At 40.8% G+C, this 15669-nt stretch overlaps 2 protein-coding genes across 13 annotated transcripts in view; both read left to right on the plus strand.

Moving 5' to 3' along the window:
* LOC125898897 (major histocompatibility complex class I-related gene protein-like) overlaps nucleotides 1-3433 on the plus strand; it is a 43324-nt gene extending 39891 nt beyond the window's left edge. For 3 of the 11 annotated variants that reach the window (XM_049592942.1, XM_049592941.1, XM_049592935.1), the window contains exon 7: nucleotides 2471-3433. In XM_049592942.1, the coding sequence (XP_049448899.1) occupies nucleotides 2471-2520 (50 nt within the window). In that variant the 3' untranslated portion in view covers nucleotides 2521-3433. Of the gene's footprint in view, nucleotides 1-1551; nucleotides 1635-1852; nucleotides 1955-2324; nucleotides 2343-2470 lie in introns of all 11 variants that reach the window. The other 8 variants (XM_049592933.1, XM_049592930.1, XM_049592938.1 and 5 more) reach the window with 5 other exon arrangements.
* A 2890-nt stretch (nucleotides 3434-6323) lies between these two features.
* On the plus strand, nucleotides 6324-15306 carry radx (RPA1 related single stranded DNA binding protein). 2 transcript variants are annotated; one of them, XM_049591686.1, is made up of 15 exons: nucleotides 6324-7216; nucleotides 7810-7952; nucleotides 8082-8274; nucleotides 8390-8498; nucleotides 8636-8736; nucleotides 8857-8976; nucleotides 9066-9161; nucleotides 9242-9409; nucleotides 11443-11594; nucleotides 11672-11811; nucleotides 11936-11983; nucleotides 12061-12164; nucleotides 12249-12485; nucleotides 13678-13860; nucleotides 13994-15306. In XM_049591686.1, exons 1-15 carry the CDS (start codon nucleotides 6634-6636, stop codon nucleotides 14128-14130), a joined length of 2514 nt encoding a protein of 837 aa, XP_049447643.1. In that variant the 5' UTR covers nucleotides 6324-6633; the 3' UTR covers nucleotides 14131-15306. The 2 variants fall into 2 exon arrangements, with proteins under 2 accessions (XP_049447643.1, XP_049447642.1); XM_049591685.1 differs by having other exon boundaries at nucleotides 6325-7216; nucleotides 11669-11811.
* Nucleotides 15307-15669: the final 363 nt, after the last annotated feature.

Below are 15669 nucleotides of genomic sequence, written 5' to 3' on the forward strand. Positions count from 1 at the left end.
ATAAAGAAAAAGTGCTGATTATCCGCACTTGAATCATGAGCACACCACAAGACTGGGAGAATAGCTGTGCATCACACAGTGCAGAGTATTTCTGAGATCATCTTTCCACTGGAGCTATGCATCATCAGTGCATCATTGCTAACTGCAGACTCTGTCTCGGTCTCTCAGGTGTCCACATTCTCTAGACGAATACTGGTTGTGATTGGGATGACGAGACTGGAGAGGTTACTGGTTTTAATCAGTTTGGTTATGATGGAGAAGACTTAATGTCATTGGACCTGAAGACACTGACATGGGTCGCTCCAAAACCACAGGCTTACCACATCAAAATGAGATGGGACGCTGACAAAACTATGATTCAAGGCAATGAATACCAACTCACACAGATTTTCCCTGAGTGGCTGAAGAAGTATGTGGCCTACAGCAACAGCTCTCTGCTGAGAACAGGTAGAGTCACATGACCTGATGTAATTTCATGAACACAAAGATGTTCTTACAGTCGGTATTGTTTTATTACTCCACTGACATGACCTTCTCAGATTCTGTCACTGATTGTCCTGAGTTTCTTTAGTGGTAGTGTAGTTCCCTTCTCTGTCTATATACAGACAATGATGAGGTTGTGTAGCCAGTGGGTTGTTATGCAGCACTGTCATATGTTCTTATAGCTCATAAGATGGGTGTATGTGCATGTGGCATATTCCCCTGAAAGAAAAGGTTGGTGGACAATTTTGATGCACACAGTTGAGTCATACAGGGACAGTTCAATGATTGTGTGACAATTTATATTTAAGTTTACTGACAGGGACAGGAATCATCAGGCAGACAAGGGTCAGAACAAGGAAGGTAGTCAAAACAGGCAAATAACTCCAAAGGTACAGGCAAGAAATACAAAGTCAGGCAGAAGGTCAGACAGGCAGGACGTTTACAAGTTCCAGATTCAGGTTTCACATCATAGATAACGCAAAAGGTGAAATAAAGCAAAGGTAAAAAAGCTTTGCCAACCTGCCAGGGAGTGAATGCCAAAGGGCTGATTAATCGCTGATAAGGAAATTGTAAAAAGGAGGGACAGTCTGAGGCCATGTGGTGGATGAATTGAAAAGTGCAATTAAGGAACCTTGTAATGGGGAATGTGGCTGGAGAGGAGGGACAGAGAGAAAGATAAGACCATCATTGTGTTCAAATAGCTGTTTATTCAGTATTTTGGTTTATGATCAAATACCTGCAAAACTAATGACATTCACATCAGCCTCAGCTGTATTTTCCCTTTCTCATCTTTCTCTATCCCCTCTTCATCTCTCGCTCCCTCTCCCTCCATTGTCTCTCTGTCTCCTCAGAGCCCTCAGTGTTTCTCCTCCAGAAGACGCCCTCCTCTCCAGTCAGCTGCCACGCTACAGGTTTCTTCCCTGACAGAGCCATGATGTTCTGGAGGAAAGATGGAGAGGAGATTCATGAAGATGTGGAACCTGGAGAGATTCTCCCCAACCATGATGGCACCTTCCAGATGAGTGTTGACCTGGACCTTACATCAGTCACACGTGAAGACTGGTGAAGGTACGACTGTGTGTTTCATCTCTCTGGTGTAAAGGACAACATTGTTACCAGACTGGATGAAGCAGTGATCAGGACCAACAGGGGTAAGAATGAGACCAGAGGGTGCTGATGGGGACTGCATGTCTGTGGTTTGCTTTAGCTTTTGTCCTCCAGCTGGAATAAACCAATTAAATCCTTTAACTAAGCCAACATAGGTTGCTGGCACGTAGTTCACAGCAGATAAAACACTGGACGTACCTCTGTTCTAACCTGCTTTATCTGTATCGGCCTAAAATATGTAAAATATTTTTTTGGTCCACAGAGAGGCCCAGTAACATGACCGTCCCCATCGTTGCTGCAATGGTTGCTCTTGCTCTCTTCCTTGTCGCTGCCTTTGGATTCATGGCTTACAAAAAGAAGAAAGGTGAGACAGAAAATGAAATGATCATCTGCTCAATTGACTTTTTTAATGCTTTGATTGTAGTCTTTGAATTGATGTTTTTATTCAGATTATATTCAATTGAAATGAGCACCAGTTCCCTGCACCCCACAATTTGAAGCAACCTACAGTAAGCACTGTAAGGCTCAGAGCCTGTGAGTCATGATAATATATCACTATGATGTAGGAGAGAAGGGATAGGAAAAGTAGTAAGGACTAAACAGAGGGGTAGAATGACTTGATTTTTCTGTCTGAGTGAGTAGAAGCGGGGATCATATTAACTAGGGATGAGATGATGAAAGATGGCATCTACAACAGTGACTGAAATTTTGATGATGGTCTGTTTTGATTTCAGCCAAAGGCCCTCCATCTTGTAAGTAAATTTTACAGACATAACACTGTAGATTGATAAGTGGTTCAAATATTGTGCAGATGAACTTTTTAGGACTGTGAGTGGACTCTATGCAGTTTCACACAAACTGTTTGTTTCTGACCTTACAGCTCCTGACAATGGCCCTGAGGTCTCTGAGAAACTGAATCCAGACAACTGATTGACAAACACACTCACTGAGTTGCCTCATATGGGATGAAGAAAGTAAACTCTTTGACATGTGCCATGTTAAATAACATTACATAACATAAGTGAAGTATTAGTCATGATTTATGTGCTTGATATGTTAGTGTAAGTTTTTTTGGCAGATGCATTAAGCACCCAGGTGTCCATAGCCAACAACCTTTTTGCACCCAGGGTTGAAAGGCTATTGTGGCTATTTACATTACGGTGTTCTGGGCATTCGAGCAACATCGAAATATGACATTAACATGAATGGGTCTAATCAGCTTTTCTGGTAAGATTTATGTTGGCTGCCCCCTTAAAGTCAGAGAATCAAACTATTAGTCAGAGACTCCTCAATCGACTGAGATTCTTCAAGTGGAGCAGTAGTTTTTCTCTTTTTTTTGTTGTTTGTTTTTTTGGTCAGTTTGTTTGCAGTGTTCCTCAGGGAATGTTTTGGTCCCCAGATGTGGCGGCAGAGTGAGCGCTCCTTGCTTTTACACTGCTCTACGGTACACGCATTTGCGAATCCTACCATAGAGAAGCAATGACCCGCCTTACTCTGCCTCTGACTGGCTTACCCTGACATTCTTACCCTAACCTTAACCAATCCCACTCCTCTTGCCTAAGGCAAGGGTCATTCCTTCACCATCCTAGGATTCACAAATCTGCCTCCGATACAGACAGCTGTGGACCCACACCCAGGGTGAGTCTGAGTGAGGTGGAGGCAGCTGCCCTGAGGAAAAGAGCCTTTGCCTGGTCAGGAGATAATGTTATCTTCTGCCTTCTGCTTAGAACTGGTAAATTTACAGCTCACAGCATCTTAATACGATACAGTCTCTGGCTTTTGTTTGATATCTAGTGTCAGCAAAAAAATATTGCACACACACACACACACACACACACACACATCATGTTGAAAAGCCAAATCTGATTTAAATGATGTAATTCTGAGTTGGATACAGTCGTAAGTCAGTTAAAGCTACACTTACCTTCCTGGAAATTTTACACTTTTCTTTGTTTAGGTTAAAATGCTATCCATCCTATAAGCTGATGGCACACTAAAATGTAAGTGAATTCCACCAGAGATAAAAACTCATAATTACACCATTCTCATATGGTTCTAAGAAAACTCCAGCCAATCATTGCATTTGGTCCGAATAGAAGGTGATACCAGATAGAAGGTGAGGGTGGTTGACCGTCACATGAAGTTGCCTATCAAGCCAGTTGTCACTGCAGTTTATCCTGAGCAGATACAATGTAGATATGAGACTGGGGCAAGCTGTAGAGTATCTGCTCTTTGTTTGGGCAAGTGAAGGATTTAAAGGCAGCTTTAAGGTATGTTTGGTCAGGGTTAGAGATTGATGTCAGAGGGCTCAGTGGATTATGTATTGATAACCACAAATGAATAACAAAACCAAATATAAGATTCTTTTTTGTACTGATGTTTTGCTTTTCAATAAAGTTTGGCTCTTATTTCAAAAACTTTTTTTCAAAAGTTTCTTTAGTCCACACACTGATCTGTGACTATAGCTGCAGAAATATGAATATTACCTGAGCATTCGGTACACTCACAGAGGCACTGGATGAGAAGATTAATAGCCATGTCAACTCTCAGCAGAGTTAGCTTCCAGACAAATTTAGCTTAGCTTAGCATGAATGATGGAAGTAGTGAGAAAATAGCAAGCCAGTAGCACTGTAAAAAGTGCCTTCTCACAACTTCAAAGCTGATACATGTAAAAAAAGAAAACCAACAATTCAGGCTTCGATAGAAACTCAGTAAATATATATTATTGCACTGTACACATAATCACATTGATGCTTGTTGGCCTTTTATGTTAATACAGATGATTTTTCCAACTATACAACTTTTTTTTCCTCAAAGCAAAGCCAAAGACTGTGGCCCCTCCTCAACCGTTAGCTGTTAGGGTTTTGGCCAGTATGGGCTGCCTTCAACTGCCAAGACTTTACTCTTAGAGCTCCTGTTATATATCAGTATATCATATGATCTTTATAATCTGACTGTTGTTGATACAGTCTGAATTTGCTGCTCCCAAGTTGCCAAAGAATTCATTCTCAGAGAGATTAGAAAAATCAGAAATCGTTTTATGAGCAAGTAGGTTTTCATGGTTTTGAACGCAGTACTTTTATTTGTAGTGCAGTATTTGCTTTAACTTAAGTGAAAGAACTGAATGGCTCTTTCACCACTGACTGCCACACATAATTGCATTCATATATCCATTTAGTTACTTCATAGTATTCAGAATTCAACCACACAGATGACTGGATACTATGTGAATCACTAGTCAATATCGTCAGACGGAAGCAATATCAAACTGTATAAAGTCATTCAAATTAACTGAATTAAAATCTGTAAAACAGAATTTGTTCTTTCTCTGTTTGCCATGGCAACTGCCCCCATTGGTATCCTCGTGTAATTTAATGCCACACTTATACTGTCAAATGTGATCCCTGTTATTATCCCAATAATCATTAAAAGATGCTTCAAACTTTAAAAATGGAAGCATACTGGAATCACTTTACCATTTATTTTGTTATGAAACAATATATTTCAATATGCAGCCCAATATGCTGATTCTTGATTAATATCTTTAGTGTTTTTTGAGGTTGCTGCATAGATTTTAATAATAACTAGATAGCCGATGCCAAGATGCACACACGCCCCCAAAATTTACTAGGTATTCAGCCAACTAAATATGCACTGTAGTGTTTCTCCCACTGGCCCTGCCCACAAATTCCTGTGCGACTCATATGCTGTGTCTCAAATCGCATAATCCTGTACTTAATACTTAGAGTGCATAAGTGTGTTCACACTGAGAAGTATGGAAAAATGCAGTGCACTATGAGTACCTGGATGGTGCACTCAAAACGGTCAAGAAGTTGAGTGTGGAACTATGGACACTTCTTACCCTCAATGGTCACCATCTTGGCTATGTAGCGGAAGGGGAGGGACCACTTTTCAAAGTGGAAATGAGGACTGTGTGACCGTGAACGTCGCTGCATTGTACAAATGTAAGTTATACATGTGTTTTTTTGCACCACTATACTGTTATTGCTAATGCAAGTTTGCTAACAAGCTAACAGCTGCGGCCGTCATTTCCGTTAAGTGTACAACGGCCTTATTTGGTTAGAGACAACACTACCCTGTCGAAATTTGCGCACTACGCCAATGAGTACATAGTGCACATAGTACACTACATGGAAGTGTACTAACAGAAGTACGCGATTTGAGACACAGCAATAGACCTAACATTGTGATGATGTCCCAGATTTTTAAATCGCTTTTCTTTGCTTGAAGAAAGTTTTACAAATATAAAACCACCATGGCTCAAAAATTCAGAACAGAAAGATTCATTATTGACCTTGTTTGCAGTGCGAGGTGTCCTGTCAACAGTTGGTAGGTGGGCTGTGGAGAAAATGCTTTTTGGGCCACAGGGGATTTTTTTCCCAATGCAATACCGCGGTATTGCATTATGGCCAGTGAGGAAAATCTGCTGCAAGGCTGAGAGGCATTCCTGGGATCTGGGTAGGTGCCTACACAGACTGTTTTTGCAGAGTCTCTTTTATCGTTGGTCGTCCAGCAGTGTTTTTGGGTGTTGCCGGACACAATATTCACACCTACCTCAATAATGGAGACTCACCACGATCAACTTGCATATATATTTTCTTATGTTGTCTTATTTCTACTCTATGGTGCAATTTGTTGCCCAACTGCATGCAGCTGGTGCCCTTTTTTATTTTTACCGCCCCTACCCCTCACACAGCTGAGGCCGCCACTGCTCACGGCAACTAGTAGTGACGCAATCAAACGGCACCCTCCGCGCGCTGTTTGTAACGTTCAGTAATTGTAACGTTAACTTTGTTGGCGAATTATCCAACACCGAGAAATATTAAGTCTTATATGGTAAACAAGCTGACTCGTATATTCATTCAGATATTACTACTTTCTCTGGCGTGTCGGACATTGCTGCTACAGTGGCAGGAGGAAGTTAGTTAACGTTAGCCAACAAGCTAACATGAGATAATTTGTTGACAGCAGCAGCAACATGCTGGCTATCTGACAGATAACTAGTTAACTTTCCTGGTCATAATGGAGGATAACTCGTCTTCCTCTTCGATGGTCACTGGTTTTTCTCAAGCGTCTTTCCTCCAGAGGACGCTGGAGCGGCTATCCTCCACACAGTGTCTGAAAGTAAACACCGAGGAGGTGGTCGCTGTCATCGCACTTCAGCGCTACTTATCTGAGCAAACCGAGGGGCAGCAGGTCGACAGCTACAGCTACGATGTGACCGTCACTGACGGAGTCTGGAGAGCCAAATGTTTTGTTCACCCCGCTTTGAATCACCTGGTGCACTCAAACATCCTGAGGACTGGGACTGACATCAGCATCACACAGTGCTCTTTCGTTTACAACGAGAGGAGACTGGGACACGGTTACATCTGCATTGAAAAGCTCCGCTGCGGTGCACAGAGCTCTGCTGTCCTGCCCCGTATAAAGGACGTCAGTTCACTGCCCATGCTGGTCAAGCATGGCATGGAGAGGAGTGTGGTGCTGCAGAGTGATGTTCCCCTTCAGGTGAGCCGCAAACATTACCTGGCTCTGTGGAACAACGACGACCCAGAGGGAGACATCTGGACCTCAGGGTCTTCCTCCTCTGACGCAGTGCTGGACGGTGAGATGATGTTGCTCTGATGATCCCTCTGTCACACACTGATCTATTAACATGGCTTACACTTAAACCACTGAGGTGGACTTTGTTACTTGGCTCTTGAACTGTAGGGCTGGACAAAACCAATAAAGGCAAATATCAAAATCTGTTACACCTGAAATATTCTAACAGTATGGTTAGGATGACAATCTAAGCAATCATAATATGTTTATGCACAAGACAAATAAGTAAATATAGTAATCTGGAAATAATTCATGATTAATTAACTTTTTTTTTTCATTATCAACTTGCTGATCACCACTTAAACAACAAACCTTAACAAGGCTTTGGAACATGCCCATCACAGTTTCTCAGAGCACAAGTTGATGTCTTCAAAGTGCTTGTTTTGTGTGACCGACAGTCAAAATCCCAAAACTAATGCATTCATAATGTAAAATACAGGAAGGCAGCAAATCCTCAAATTTGTGGGGCTGAAACTAGAGATTGTCGGGCTTTATTGCTTGATAAATGACTTTAGTGACTGATGATCAGAATCATTACCTGTTGTCTGTAAATGTTCTGTCAATGTGTCGTCCCCAATGTCTTCTTTTCAACAGTGTCAAAGATTACTCTTCTTTGTAGTCTGGAGTCATGTTTTAGAAAGACATGGACACCTCTCCCTCTCCTAGTGAAGATAATACACAAATCCAGATTACGGTATTATGGGAAGTTTGGGCTCAAGATTGATTACCCCTACCAGGTGAGTTTGAACTTCCCAAGAATTTGGAGCCTCAGTCACAAGATGTGAATCTCATCACATAATTTTACTGTTATATTGTGACAGAGTATAGTTTGCTTGTTTTTCACCTCATGTTTTGTCATATTTCAGGCTTACTTTGAAGTCGCTGACCAGAGTGGGACAATGTCCCTTGTGCTATGGAACGAACTTTGTCCAGAGTTTTACCAGAGACTTACCGTAGGCACGGTGTTGTACATCCAGAACTACACCTTGAAGCAGAGTTATTCAAACCGGTCACGCCCACAAATAGACCATCACAAAATGAAGACCTTTAACTCTGTAGGTATGTTCACATTTATTTCTGGGTTCTCTGAAAGGGCTGGTGAACCACAGTATACCTGTAGCTTAAATGAAACATCTTCATATGTTTTTTTTTTTTTGTTTTTTTTTTTTTAAAGAAATCTGCCTGAACCCTCGAAAACCTACTTCAGTCATCACTGTGATCTCACCAAAGAGTGTACTGCCTCAGTGGGGATTGCCTGAGGTTTCCTACCAGTTCACCACTAGGTAATGAATTGGCATTGATCATTTTAAAGTTTAATATTTGCCTATCTTAATCTAGCACTTGAGGTGTGCACGCTATGCCTTTTTGATTTGGTACAAATACATAAGACTAACTGATCACAGTTTTATGTCTCTCACAGGTCAGAGTTGGAAAAATTATCCAACAATTCTGCGTGTGACATCATTGGTTTGGTGACATTTGTCGGTCGTGTTGAAAGAGTCAAGAGTAAAGGGAACAAGGGTAAAAAAAAAATGTTCATGCTTTTAAACTGGATTTTTTTTTTAAACTGAAAGAAAGCTGCTCAATTTCCTTTTTATATTTTAATTTAGTTATTGGTAATCGACCATGTTCATCTTTTAGGTCCAGAAAAATACTGGACGTATCGCTGGATCCACGCGGTGGATGGAACAACCGACCTTCCTTTCATCCTGGAGGTTTTTTCCTCCTCCCAACCGGAAGTCTTCAGTCGTATATGCCCAAGTAAGTCACCTGTTTCGGCTCCTATGTGATAGCTGTGCTGCCACACTTGTGAACATTTTCACTTCATTCCTTCATCATGTCTTCCACAGTGACCTACCTGGTGTGCACTCAGATGAGAGTTTGTCGAGTGGAAGGCTCGTTGCCCTACCTTACAAGCAGCTGCGAGACACAGACGTTCATCACAGGTTAGCACAGCTGTAACAGTACTGATGATGGACTTATGTGGCGTCAGTATTGGTCACAATTTTATCTCCATCCACAACAGGCTACCACAAAGGTCAGCCATATGTGAGTGACCCCAGAGTAAAGAGCTTCATCCAGTGGACCAAAACCCTGAAGGACAACGTTGTCCTCCAGAAGACTGCTGTTGGTGGTCATTATTGCTACCCTCGTCCCCCAAAGACATTCACCCAGTCGATGGCAGATGCCTCAGGTGAGGGAGAAACAGAGAATAGTTTTACAGTGGAAACCTCTTACAGTGATCAGGTGTGTCAGGGTCACATTGAGCACTATAAGCAGATGTTTATGTGAACAGATATTTTTTCTTTTTCTTCTATAAACTAATTGACATTTGTATATTTATTACATGAATATTACATGAATATTAACCCACTCAGTCTCCTATAGTTAACTGTACAGTTAACAGTCAGATTGGCACATGTTCTGAAGTGACCCTCACATTGTAAGGTCATTTCATACGCTGCTTAGATATTTTATTGTCTTCCAACTTACATGATTAGTGAGGAAGTCAGATTTGCCTAAGAGGCCATGTCATTTTCAGTCTCAAATCCCCAGTGGGAATTTTCTGTGTCATAATTGCGTACACTGCTATTGTATGATCGAGGGTAATCATTTCACTCATCCAAAGTTTGTGTTGACATCAAGGTAAGGGGCAGAATCACATGTATCATTAAAGCTGTGGTTTACCTGTTAAAATGTCCTTGTAATGTGTATTATGTTAGGAAAACAAAACAAACTGTAAAAAATCAGGACTTGCTAGCATAAAAATTCTGTATGTGATCATAGTGATAAATCATCTGTGGCTAGGCAGTGTAACAGGACCACAGCTTGAGTGACCTACATTACATTGGCACTGCGACAGTGAAGATACCACGGAGAGGTGGTAACAGGGACACAATCCTTCTCTAAAGGGAGGCTTATTGGATACATTTCCCTGATACCCTCATCCCCAGTGGGTTGAATGAGGAGATTTGATTTGCATGTTTCTTTTGAAATGATTGTTTATGTGTTGTTTCCGGGGTATTTCATGTTGTAGTGTTCTACACCGTCAGATTCTGTGCTATGAAAGGTTGTAGCTCCCCCTGCTGGGATTGACTCCTTGTGCTGGTTGCAGTCACTTATAACTAAACTCTACCTGTGTATACTGTTTGTGACAGTGACAGAATACACACTAAAGAACATCCCCAAAGTGTGTGGGTGACAGTACTTAAAAAATTAAGTTTCAGTGCTGTCCTTCTCTTTACTTTTTTATGATCTACATTAAGGATCCTGCACCCAGTCTTCAAGGTCTAATAATAATTTTAAAAATGTTGTATATATAAAGTAATGAAATGGACAGCTCCACTGACTTTTATTGACTATTTCAAAACACAGAACATTTTTTTTTTATTACATGGGCATTACGTAGTGTCATCAATCTAGTTTACAAAGATGGCTTCAACCACTGGTGCTTTCCTCGTGCACCTTCTTTTTCTGTCTCTATCACTAGCATAGAAGCTTTGAGAAGACTACGTTTTTCATTGTGAAAAAATTATTTGCTTTCCAGTCGTAATTTCAAAGTATGATGGGAGTAAAGAAAATCAGATGTGTGTATATAGAATTACCCGAGGTTGAAATGTTTTTTCCATATGTTGTCGTCTTTGAAAAGACCCCAAATGAACACTAAGTAATTTATTTAAACAGCATTTGCATAGGAAAGATTAGGGCCAAAGTTGTTTGATACGTATTTAAACATTTTTTGTAGTTCTCATGCCGTTTAGTGTTTTGGCCTCTCTGTGTACTTCAGTTTTATCTCCGAATGTGCTAAGTAGCCTACAAAAATAGACCATCTTTAATTTCTATAATTTCAGGGCATGAAATGATGAACTCCACTTCAACACTGGACCATAATGAGATTCACTCTGATCTCTTGTGGGAGGCAGGAATCAAATAAAATCTGGGTCAGCATTTTCCTGTAGTTAGATGCAGCGTGGTGTACAGTTCAGATAGATCATTTTTACTGTAACCTGCTCTGTCTGTATAATGTGTTGGTGCAGCGAGCTAATCGTTTGTACATTTTATTTAAATTTTCAAAAGCTATTTTTTCACATAGTAAGACAATTTATAGACAACAGTTTGCATGTAAAGTAGAGTATGCATCTAAAATCCTGCATCCCACAGTAAAAATAGTTTGGTGTCAAGTGTGTAGACTTATATTCCTTAAAAACCTTTCTTCTCCATCTTCAGCTCAAACTCCTCTGGTTGCTGCAGCTGACTTGAAGAAGGAGTTAGAGACCCTGCAATATAGGGAGCATAAAAAACTTGCATTTCAAGGACAGATCACGGCAGTGCAGTACATGAAACATCCAAAGACCACAGGAGGAACAGAGGAGAAAGAGGTAATAGACACTATTTCAAAGCATCTCTCCAAAAAGTGTGGCCATTCAAACTGTAGAATACGTCTGATTTTCAGCAGGTGGCAGATGCGTGTGAACAAGCTGCACCAGACACGCACATTCATTCATCAGCAGCTGAACAGACTTTGGCCTCCACTTTAACATCTGCCTCTGCTGAGAGGATCTCAGTGAGTGGAAGGAAAAGAAGAATTCAAACAAGGTATGATTTGACTCCTGACTAAGAGATTGTTCATTGATTGTAGTTTTGTGGTTGGTAGGCGCATTTATCATCTAGGGGAGTTTTAATTCATTCATGAAATATAAAATATGAACATGTCTTTCAGAAAAGCCACACAGTCGTCCATGAGTCATGAAAGCGTGTCGGCAAAAAGGTACTGAAGATTCAGCTGATGGTTCATCAATAACGCACTTCAGCCATTCTGAGCTCATTTGTCTCTGCTCCCTACAGGAGACATCAAGACACAGAGGAAGGACAAGAGCAGGGAGAAGAGGAGAATCACTCTGAATCTGAGGAGGCTCAGGATGTAGAATGCCGCCTAAATGAAAATCAGGGTGCGTTACTGGAGCTACGGCCTCACTGCAGTGTCCTGTACGTCTTCTGATACACTGTCACACCGATGTGCTTGTTTCCACCAGACTCTAATGTCGCATCATGGGAAAGCAGCAGTTGGCCGAAGCAACGACAAGAAGTTTCTGAACATCTGTGTCATGGTGGTCTGTACCAGGACAGCGTGTCTCGGAGGTTCACGTTTGACGAAAAGAACATCCTTCTGCAGCAGAGTAACCTTCAGCCAGCGCGGTGGACACCGGGGCAAAGCGCTGACACCGTCCCACCTATGGTTTGCCCGGGATACTACCAAGTAACAATATTAGGTAAAGTTGAATTGTAAGAGTGACTCTGATCGGTCATGCACAAGAAGCTAATTTAATTTCAGCCTCTGTTGGCCAACGTGTGGGCAGTGTGAACACCCTCTTGTTCCCTTCATAATATTCTGTCTGAATTATTGGAGGATGGAGGCCTGGGTTTTATTTTTTATTTTTTTATGAATAACTCTCCCAAATGAACAAAAATTGCTGTCTCATTCAGTTAGTCCTGAATGGGTGTAGACAGCTAACTGACCTGTATGTTTTTATTGTATTACCTTCACGTCATCAGTGAGTCAGTGTGAGGTTGAGACCTGCTGTCAGTGGAAACCAAGTTGCATAGTCAGAGGTCTGAGTCACATTTCGAAAATACCAAAATTCATGGAACTGTGTTACTAGGAGGAGCAGCCTTATTAAACATTTTTTTCTATATTCTCTATTTCATTTTCACCAAGCTGTGTAGTTAAATATGGTGTTGTCTTCAAACTGCAGCTTTAACATGCTCAGGGGCCGTGTCCTCCAAAGCATTTATTTCCTAAAGTCTGTATGATGTATGGTGAGGTGCTGAGTGTCTATTCTTTTCTGGGCGTGGAGAGTTGAAACATGTTCAACTTTGGGTAAAACACTGCACTAGTTACTGTGGCTTTTTACCCTCCCACCCAACTGTCACGTTCTACACGTACAGAAACAAAAATAGAGGAGAAATAATTTGATACTGTGTCTAGGTTTCCTCATGTAAACCCACATAGATCAGCAGGTCCATCCTCTCTCCCTACGTTCTTCAGCCTCCCCTTCATCCAGAGCAAGTACTCTACCTCGTGCCGACATTTTTAGTTCTGTGGATATCGTATCAAAGCAACCAGACGCAACCAAAGTGTCTCAGCTGAAAAGATGCCGCACCTCCAAAGTGGTCTCAAGTGCTCCCAGCTGGGTGTTTCCTGAGGTGCGCCTGGCGTTCTCATTGGAAAAAAATGCTTTGGTGAACACGGGGCTTAAAAACACTTCTGTTTGTAACCCTCTGAATGAACGCACTACCTCTACGGTCTGCCTTTAGAGCCTGCCTACAGTTAGGGCTGAAAACCAACATCAAAAGATGTCAAAAAAAATGACTTATGCTTTTGTCTTGTCAGATTGGCTAAGAACGGTTCTGATAACCACCAAAATCAGTTTCAACTCTTTTTTTTTTAAATCTTTTCGACAGGCATAAACAAGCAGATCGCCGTTGATGCTGCATATTTTCCTGTTGTGAGCTCAGATGAGCCTCGGGCTGTAGGTCTTCCTCAGGATCCCCACGGCAACACCATGCTGTCCTGCCTTTCATCAGGCTTCCTCTGTCCGCTCAGTGACACCGCCAGCCACAGCGAATCAGCACTTCCCGAGCCAGGTAGCCACGACACTGGTGGAGGGGAAGCCCGTACTATTCCGCCATGACACACGTTTTTATAACAGACCTGGGAGTTTTTTTTATCACTGATACAAATATCATGATGATATTAGAATCAATGTTTGTGTTGCAGAGGAGGTCCTGGCGACTGCCGGTGAGCTGGAGGATACTCATGTTGTGTGCATCTTGGACCTTTGCCATCTGGGTGGAGACAAGGTGGAGGTCCTGATCAGCAAAGTGTACAGAGTCACAGAGGTTTCTCTCGACTAGGAGGTACATTTACAAGTACTCAGCACTCTGACAGCATCTTGTAGTTATTATCAGAATATATTAATCATGTTGTTAGAAAGTTATTTTAGATAGAAAAAGCAAAAGTTTTGGACCAAACCTCAATTTGATACTTGTAAATATACCTGTTATATATGTACGGAAATGTCACAAGATTGTTTAAATAATGCTTTTCAAGAGGAAAATGCTCTGTGATTGATAAAAATACTGAAATACCTGACATTGCATATTTCATTCATTAGAATTTATTGTGTATGTACAGACAGATGCTTCTTGCTACAATGTCAGCTGACAACATACTAGCTCCTCTAACCAGCAAGTTGCCGCTGCAGATGTGTCATTTTGAGAGGTGAATGGTATTTTGGATGATTGACATGAATTACAAATCAGATCACAGGGAGGTGTGACACTGGTTCACATGGGCTCCCCTCTGCTGTGTGACACATGACTTGTGTCATGTTGCACAATATTTTGTACTGATGTCAAAGCTTTTATCATAGATTAATACTAGCCCGGCTCTCTGATGTGAAAATATGTGTCTTTGCACCGAGAACACACAGTCGAGGAACAGTCCTGCACAGAAATAATTTTCTACATAAACAGTTTGCTCAGAATAACAATTCATATGTTTAAAAATATTTATTTTCATATATTTCACAATATCCAGGTTGATTTATAAATAATTCAATATAACATAATTAATATCAAGATATTTTAGAATGTAAACTTATTTTGTTATTTTCTTTTAAAACAATATTAACGATATTTTTTAAAGCTTATTTTGATGGTAAATACAGAAAGAAAACAAGCCATACAAGTGACTGTGCAACACCAACTTGAAACGCGAAAAAAGCCTCACGTCCTCTAATAAGACACTTCATTATCTGTTACAAAATTACTTTAATTTTAAAATCATGTAACATACATATGTAATCTATTAGACATATAAAATAAACAACTATATATAGTCTAAACTTTTTTTTTTTTTACATTCTATTATACAATATATTCAATGTTTGTTTCTGCACTGAAACTGCAGAAATGGCTGTGCACCAGGTCGGTTTTGTTCATGTCCTGGCAAATCTGACACAGAAAGCATTGATCCGACTGCCCACACTTACATTTAAGGTGCCAGTCTTTTTTTTTTTTTTTTACAAATCAGAAAAGTACAAGTTATCTGTGATTCAAATCACATGCCTTCAATGACACTCAATGGAAAAAAAAAAACCCACAAAGAAGAAAAGCACTCTGAAAGTTGAAGGAAAAAAAAAGGTGCAGCAACTACTGTTGGGGACAAAGCAAAACAGTACCTACAGAGCAGATGGATTATTTACAATAACATCTGTGAAGCAGTACACACCTGAAAAAAACCTCTAAAAATCATCTTGTATCTAAATGTGTGGTGGGTGATTTGTCAAAAGCGAAATAATTTAGGGCTGAACCCACATCTGGAGCACAATGCATGAACTATCTCAACATGAGTCACTCACAGCTGAGTGCGATGAGCAGGATTTCCCTCCA

Source organism: Epinephelus fuscoguttatus, linkage group LG12 (assembly GCF_011397635.1).
Source record: "Epinephelus fuscoguttatus linkage group LG12, E.fuscoguttatus.final_Chr_v1".
Taxonomy (NCBI): domain Eukaryota; kingdom Metazoa; phylum Chordata; class Actinopteri; order Perciformes; family Serranidae; genus Epinephelus; species Epinephelus fuscoguttatus.

Bases quoted from the DNA above. Each gene is read 5' to 3' on its own strand.
- radx (XM_049591685.1), top strand. From the start codon at position 6,634: ATGGAGGATAACTCGTCTTCCTCTTCGATGGTCACTGGTTTTTCTCAA. The intron at 7,217-7,809 runs GTGAGATGATGT...TCTTTTCAACAG, and splicing joins CTCTGACGCAGTGCTGGACG to TGTCAAAGATTACTCTTCTT. The intron at 11,984-12,060 runs GTACTGAAGATT...TGCTCCCTACAG, and splicing joins GAAAGCGTGTCGGCAAAAAG to GAGACATCAAGACACAGAGG.